At 41.1% G+C, this 8557-nt stretch overlaps 1 protein-coding gene across 1 annotated transcript; it reads left to right on the top strand.

Annotated features, from left to right (window-relative positions):
* Window positions 1–794: 794 nt before the first annotated feature.
* On the top strand, window positions 795–6880 carry Card8 (caspase recruitment domain family member 8; the record flags this gene model as incomplete). Its single annotated transcript, XM_029534747.1, has 5 exons — window positions 795–1057; window positions 1515–1640; window positions 2568–2709; window positions 5853–5897; window positions 6596–6880. Coding segments are annotated over 5 exons (861 nt in total), but the record flags the coding sequence as incomplete, so codon positions are not given.
* Window positions 6881–8557: the final 1677 nt, after the last annotated feature.

Genomic DNA, 8557 nt, shown 5'->3' with positions numbered 1-8557 from the left:
CTCAAAGATCGTTGACTCAGACACACTGCCTGACCTCAGCTGCTATCTGAAGCTATGCATCCTGACTCAATGAATCCACTGACATATTATACTTACCCCTTTGAAATGTGGCCATGCTGATAGCTGTGTGATATGATGACCATAGGGAAATTATTTCTTGAGGTTTTTTTTTTTGGAACAGACAAAACCATCAGTTAAGGCTTTCTGCCTTTAAATGAATTTGGTTCTTTACAAGATGAAGCATACAGAGTGAGATTTTGCTCTCAAGACACCTTTCCTATTGCCACAGTACAATATAGCTTTCCTTTCTATGATGATGATCTCTTTAACAATTACAACTGATTTTGAAGAATCATCCAGAATGTTTACTGTCAAGAAACTTCTCATAAACATCAAAAATAAATATAAATTAAATGCAAATCATAATCAAGGAAGGTTACAGAAGAAAAATTTATTGGACTTACGGTTTCAAAGGATAATACAAAGATCTTCACAGGAAGGAGCATGACTGCAAGCAGACAGGCATGGCACTGGAGCTTACAGCAGTAGCTGAGAGCTTACATTCTGATGGGAGAGGAAAATAATTGATAATGATATAAGCTTTTCAAACCACAAAGCCCATCAGTGACACAGTTTCTTAAACAAGGGAATACCTCCTAATCCTTCCTAAACAGTTCCAACCATTTTCATTCAAACCACCACAATCATTCTAAATCATGGGGTACTAATTTCCCAGCCCAGCATGTATCAATGAAAATAGTAAATCTATATCACTTGAATCTCTTCCTTCACAGATGAAATGGTGGACAGCTTCTTGTTCCATGTTGCCCACTTTCAAGAACATGGGATGGTCCTAGAAACACCAGCAAGGGTGGCAGAGCATTATGCAGTACTGGAAAACCCAAGCTTCTCCCCAGTGGGGGTTCTACTGAGAATGATTCCTGCTGTCGGACACTTCATCCCCATCACTTCCATGACACTGATCTACTATCACCTCTATCTCGAGGATGTCACCTTTCACCTTTACTTGGTCCCCAATGATTACACTATTCGGAAGGTAACATTGAGGACCACAAATGTGGGGCCATGGTGGGCAAACTAATAGCTGGGATATGTTCCCATATAGGGAACCTGATGTGCCTATACAATCTGCCTTTTTATCCCCCCCCCCCCGCAACACACACACTCCAGAGTCTCACTCAACTGTTTTTGGTGCCAATTTACTAATACCAGAACAGCTTCTGGAGTATCTTTTCACCCACCAGAAGGATGAAAATGAACTATGCACAACCTGTAGCAACTCCCCTCTTCTGTGGCAGTTACCCTGTTCCCAAAACGAACATGAATGGGGCCAGTAATTCATATACCTGTGTGTCAGAACAGAAGGTAGAAGGGAGCTCATGAGGTGTCATCACCCTATTCCACAAAATATACTGATCAACCACCCCACTTCATTCAGGTCAGATGTTGTAGCCCAGAAATCTAGATAAATCACTGTCTGTAATGTTCCCTAGGCTATTGATGATGAAGAAATGAAGTTTCAGTTTGTGCGCATAAACAAGCCACCCCCAGTAGATGCTCTTTATATTGGTTCCCGCTATATCGTGTCTGGCTCTAAAAATGTGGAAATTATCCCCAAGGTGAGCATCCAGGTATTTCTGATTCCAGGCTTAGGCTGGTTACAAGGCAAACTGAGATTGGGGAGAAAGCAATTAAGATTTGAGATGAGCAAGAATATATCAAAGTTAGGTGGAACTCAACAGGAATGCAGAGTAGACCTGGGGATTTGAGGAATTTAATTCCATCTGATGGAGAGAAGGTGCTGGTTAAACAAGGAGAGAAGAAGCCCAGACTAACAATTTGTCAGCAAGATTTTCAGGATGAGCTCTCACTCATCTGTGGCTGTTCAGATTTGAATCTGAAATGTTTCCTACAGGTGTAAATGTTTAAACAGTAAATGTTGGTTTCCAGACCGCGGTAGTATTTTGGGAATTTGTGGAATTAAGTCTGTAAGGCCTGGCTGTCAGAAACAGGTCATTAGTGTCACACCTTGAGGGTTATAGCCATGCCCTGCTCCCACCTAAGACTGCTCATTCCTCATTCTCAGGGATATAACAAGCAATGCCATGCATTTAGGCTATGAATGGAGCCCCACCATGAAACTAAACAACATAAACTTTTCCTTAAAGTGAATCCTGTCAGGTTTTGTCAGAATAATGAGAAAAGTGACAGCATGCTGGGTCCTAGCTGGGTCTTCAGCCTTCTGAGTAAAGATGCATGACCATAGGCTGTGGATCACCTCAGTGCAAAAGGTAGTCAGCTGGAAATGTGGTGTGCAAGATCAAGAGATTATGAGATTGTGGAAAGTCCTCATTCACATAAACAGAGGCTTCTCACAGAGTCTCTCTCTTCTTCTCCTCCTCCTCCTCCTCCTCCTCCTCCTCTTCTTCTTCTTCTTCTTTTTCTTCTTCTTCTTCTTCTTCTTCTTCTTCTTCTTCTTCTTCTTCTTCTTCTTCTTCTTCTTCTTCTTCTTCTTCTTCTTCTTTTCTCTCTCTCTCTCTCTCTAGGAATTGGAGCTGTGCTACCGAAGCCCTGGGGAATCTCAGCTCTTCTCTGAGATCTACATTGGGAAGATGGATTCAGAGATTAAGCTGCAAATCAAAGACAAGAGGCACATGAATCTCATATGGGAGGCCCTGCTAAAACCAGGTAAAAATTAGTTTAAGGTGAGAGAACCTAAGAGTTGAAGAAAGGCATTGATTAAGGAGAGGTGTATTATCATTATTTCTTGGTGCCACAAAATAATCAGATCAGTCATGTGTATTTCTAGACCAATAAAAGAAGGTAGGATCACAGTTAAATTATGACACTGGGGTAGTCAGCTCTTCACAGTTGTGATGAATATATGAGGACAAAAAGTTTAAAAGAAACATTTCCTTTGATTCAAGGTCTTAGAACCAAGTTCTGTCCATGGTCAGCTACCTCAGTCTCCTTGAGCCTTATGTGAAACAGGATATCATGGAAGAGGGAGCTTGCATGAGAGAGTCTGATGGTGTGCTATCACTAAAGAAGAGAGGAGGGAGGGAGAGAGGGAGGGTGTGGGGAGAAGAGAAGGAAGTGGAGATGAGAAGAGGAGGAGAGGAAAAATCCATGCAGTATGTTCTCTCCCGGACATGCCCAGTGACTGTCCTCCTCCAACTGTACACTCCTATGTGACTCCCTTTCCATTCTCAGTACTCACTCCATGATGACAGCATTGGTGTGGCTCCATTCATAGACTTACAGCCCTCAGGACAGTCACCTTTGAATACTGTTGCAGGACCAGTCCTTCAACACATGATCATATGCAAAGCACCACTGCCCTAAGCCCCATATTCTCAATCCTTATTCTCTTTCTGCTCCCACTACCCTGGAAATGGCAGATTGAGGTACACAAAGATCTGGCTCCAGTTTCCATAAAAGCTCAGGTTTACAGTGAATTTGGCAACATGAAATACTCAATCTTAAATCTCTACATAATGTTTATTAATAAATTATTTTTGACAATTTTATTCTCACATACAATGCATTCTAGTAACAGCATATTAAAAAGGGGAGAAAATAGTAAAAGTTCTCTCTTCTTTCCCTACTACTCCTGACAGCACTGCTTCTTTTCTGTACATCTCTTTGACACATTCAAAAGGTTTTTCTTTGTCTCAGAGTTTAACTTGGACCATCTGTATGGCCAAAGATTTGGTACTATCCTCAAAAACAGTGATCTCACTAGCAGTATACAGATGGAACATTTACATCCCCATCCCCCATAGTTTATTATTTGCCAGTAGTTTAGCACTAAGTGCACTGTCCTGGTGAGCTGCTCCCCCATGGACAGTTGATTGATGGACAGGCCAAACTGATGAGGGTCCAGAGACAGAAACTGTGGGTGCTATGAGTTCATGATGGCCATGGAAATACCCTGCTTATGAGACAGCACTATGAAAGCCTTCTCCATACAGCATTTTGCTGTATTCTCTCTAATTCTCTTTCTACAATGTTACTTAAGCCTTAATGGGATGATATATATGACTTAATTACAGGGATGAATATTCATCCATACTTTTTTCTCAGTATCCTGTACAGCCATAAATATGTTCAGTCACCTCCATTCATCCCAAAGAGAGGATTTTTAGATGGAAGCTTTTGTCTATGGCCTAAATTCGCTATGTCCATTTAGTTAAGCAGCAATAGTAGCTTCTCTTGAGAGTCTAAGATTTTGACAGACCTGGGATGGTTTATTTGTTTTACAAGATTTATATTGCTAGGAATGGAGTCTATCTTAAGGAGTGGGAATTACAGAAATAGTACTGCTCCCATAATGTTTGTGCCATTGTGCAACAGAGGGACCCTTGGCAGGATGGTTTATGGTCACAAAGAACCCAGCTGGGTCAGATGGTTGTTGATGCCTTTTCCTCCTCAGCAGCCTGAGGGCTTATCAACAAGAAGAAAACTTCCAACTCACCTACAGCTTGAATTCTCTACACCACATGTCTAAGAAGTGTGGTGTATTCATCAATAATGCCTTACCTACTACTTTTTCTGGGGAACTAGTCAGAATGACATGAGCCTGTATTGTCCTAGTGATCTCTAGGACTTCCCTGTCCACACACTTCTAAGGAGGTATTCCACATATGGAACTAGGTTTTTGTTCTGAAACTCTTTACTTCCAGGATCTCCATCTCAAGCCTTGTTTGTTGTTATATTTTTTATAGTTATCAAATAATAGGTTCCTAGTCTATCTACATTTTACCAATCTGTTATTGTCCTTGATTCCATCCCTAAGGCCAAGTCCCATTTCTAGTTCTCTAGTTTCAAGAGGTTTAGAAGCTTCACATAACAGATGGGGCGTTTGCTTCTGAACATGGGTAGATAGTTCCAGACAGTGTTTCTCTATGTAACAAGCCCAGGCCTTGAACTCACAAAGATATGCTTGCCTCAACCTCCAAAGTGCTAGGATTAAAGATGTTCGCCAGCATACCCAGTGTCCAAGTATTTTTTTTCCTTAATTCTGTCCTTTGATACTCATTAAGATCTATTCCTTTCCATATGGGAGAGTATTCAGGTATTGTAAGATTATAATCATTGCTCACTTGTATCCCCAGACTTATGTCTTGATTTTAGAATTCATGGTCATTCTATTACTTTCTTCATTAGATGATCTAGTTTATCTACATCTCAGGATGCACCAAGATGGTCCATCGAGCATGGGTTATAACCCATATCATCTTTGTGTCACATCAATGGAATCAGGGCTTCCCATTCCTACAGACTGGGTCCTTGAGTTGACTTCCCTAAACTGTTAGAGTACAGTGGATGTAGGGACCTGTCAAACCATTGAGGCTTATTCATGGGATGAAGTTTATTAATCTCCCTCACTTATAGATGAAATTCATTTGCCATTCCCCTGTGCATAGTCTTGCCTCACCTTAATTCTACCATCAAATCCAAAACATATGTTTGTTGTTTTTGAGTGTACAACATCAAACAAGTACAAACAGATCTTTTTTTAACCAAAATGATTTAAGCCATCTAGCAAGGGACTTGATTGTTGTCCACAAGGAATTCAGTTGAGGATAAAACTGAGTCTATGATCATGTTGGAGAAGTATCTATTGCTCATTTTCTGGTCTATTCTTGCTATGATGATAGGCTAGGCTCAAGATGCCCTGTATAACCAAGGAACTATTGACATTTCAGATCATATAAGAATGTCTTTAGTTCATTCTCAAAATCTCAAGCATGTGTAGGAGTTTCACAGAGTGCACTGTGTGTTGGTATGGACATCATTAGAGATGCAACATCTCTGCTTTCTTCCAGGAGACCTCAGACCTGCTCTGGCCAGGATTGCTTCAGCCACCAAAGGTTAGTAAAAACTCTAAGAGGCTAGAGAAGCCAATAGTATTATGCTGATATATCATCTGATCCTTGAAAGAAGGGCAGAGAGTAATGAAGGAGCCTCACTTTGCAAACCTCACCAGAATGTAGCAGAGGCTTATTCCCAGGGTATAGTTCCTCTCATGCCCCTTGGGACTTCACATGGTGACAATATCTCTACTCAGTCACAAACTGAATACCATACCTAGAACCTCTCCTCCTGCTTATGCAGAGTGTCGCACTGATACCTGGCCTCAAGAATGTAATGCTATTTTTCTACTGGCCTTCCAGAGGAAGAATGGAGGCGGGCTGGTGAGATGGCTCAGTGGGTAAGAGCACCCGACTGTTCTTCCGAAGGTCCGGAGTTCAAATCCCAGCAACCACATGGTGGCTCACAACCATCCGTAACAAGATCTGATGCCCTCTTCTGGAGTGTCTGAAGATAGCTATAGTGTACTTACATATAATAAATAAATAAATCTTTAAAAAAAAAAAAAAAAAAAAAAAAAAAAAAAAAAAAAAAAAAAAAAAAAAAAAAAAAAAAAAAAAAAAAAAAAAAAAAAAAGAATGGAGGCAGGAGTGCCAAAGAAGGAGGAGTTACAGGAAAACAACAAGAAATAGGCAGCCAGTAAGAGACCCCAAAGGAGCATTTCTTTGCTCAGTGTCTATCTCATCTCTACTCTTAGATGCTCCTTCCTTTCTACACTTCATGGACCAGCATCGGGAGCAGCTGGTGGCCCGAGTGACATCAGTGGATCCTCTCTTGGACAAGCTGCATCATCTGGTGTTGAGTGAAGAGTCCTATGAAGCAGTGAGGGTTGAGACCACAAACCAAGACAAGATGAGGAAGCTCTTCAGCCTTAGCCAGTCATGGAATGAAGCCTGCAAAGATAAATTCTACCAAGCTCTAAAGGAGACTCATCCTCACCTGGTCATGGACCTCCTTGAGAACTCAGGCAGGGTCTCTTTGGGTACCTGACATTGGTGAGCACTCTCCTTATAATTTTGATCTGCCTGAACTTCCTTTGGTCCTTAGTTTCTCTATCAGTAACCAGTGGCCATGAGGGTTTCCTTTCTGAGGGCACTGTTTCCAGGACACTTCTTGGAGATCCAGATGTTCCTCCTGGGCTTCCCCAGCCAAATGGTCATAAGAGATGAGCATCTCAAAAAATACCCAATGGGGCTAGTAAGTCTATTCAGGTCTTTTCTAGCCTGATCTGAAATCAGAGTGGCCAGTCTCAAGCCAACCTGACCCACCATGATACAAACAGGATGGGGATCCTGAGAATGGAAACAAAGAGATGATAGTTCTCCCTGGCAATTTAATGTCTTATGAACAGGAAAGTAAGGGGACTTTTAAAACCCATGTTGTCTGGTCAGAGATGTAGGGAAGTCACATGATACAACATAGGAGTCACTTAGAGAAAAACCTCAGATTCAGTGCACATGGTAAATTAATGTTGGGCAGTTGCATATGCAGATGCCTCCTGATCATGTGATGAATTTGCAAACCTCACATTTAGTTACATCATCCCTTATGGATGTGTGAGTTGAAGCTATAAGGCTTTCCCTCTGGATCAATGTTCTGCATCCTCCCTGCTAGGCATGTGGATGGAGAGCTTAGCCAGCTTCTTGCTATCCTTTTGATCTTTCTTCTTGAATCTGTGGGTATGTTCCTTTTGTTGTGTGGATCTCTGCACCCTGTTTCTCTTTTTCTTTTTGGAATACAGTATTTTCTCATTCTAACTCCTGACCTTACTAGATCATAGGCAGGCAGCTTCAGCTCAGATATCTTACCCAGAATCCTCTAGCGTTTTATTGAATATTTACAAGTTTTGGGCTTCCTTTCTCAGATACTTACCTTATCAGGAATTTATAAATATCTCAAACGAATCAAATAATCAATGACTGATAAAACCAAGATTCTTAAATTTTATGACAGACATTACACACTGGGGTGTCAATCATAGTTCTCAAATGTGGGTGACAGGACACACTGAGCTTATTCGTAAATAAGTAAAAATTGTAAAATATCAATAGTTAATATAAATTTTTACACTATCTTAAAAGTTATAAAAAGAAAATATATTTGATTTCATGAATTATTGAGTTATTAAAATGAGTTCCCATCGCTTTCTCTGTTTTCCTACTGACATGCAAGGTCACCAAGTACTCTGTCTGACCTGTGCCTCCATACTGATTTAGTTAGGATGGGAGGAGACAGAAGCCCTGACAGATTATACTTTCTGTGGCCAACAGCATATTTGCACTTGAACAGCCTCCATAACCAAGGTTCTCAACTTGGCTCCTCCAGAGGACAAGCAGCTTGGAGAGCAGTCAGGACCAGTGCTTCAGTCAGATAAAGGCACATTTGCAGGGAACGGATTGGTACTGAGTAGAATGTCTCAGTATTAGGTTTTCATCCAAGAAATGTTGCTATTCCTTCTCTGGGCTCTGTGTCTAAGGATGTGATCTGCAGCCTGCACAGCTGGTGTCCCAGTAATACAACCACATGATGTGGTGCGAGCAAGAGACACCTGCAACTGCAGGAACAGTCAGATCCTTTAACAAGTCCAAAGGGACAATAAGCATTTAGAAATGGAGACTTTATAAAAATGGAGACTTTAATGTACACATTCATCTAACAT

This window comes from Mus pahari, unplaced genomic scaffold (genome assembly GCF_900095145.1).
Source record: "Mus pahari unplaced genomic scaffold, PAHARI_EIJ_v1.1 scaffold_13620_1, whole genome shotgun sequence".
Taxonomy (NCBI): Eukaryota; Metazoa; Chordata; class Mammalia; order Rodentia; family Muridae; genus Mus; species Mus pahari.
Note: the sequence above shows the minus strand (reverse complement) of the source record. Positions and strands in the feature narration are given on the sequence as shown.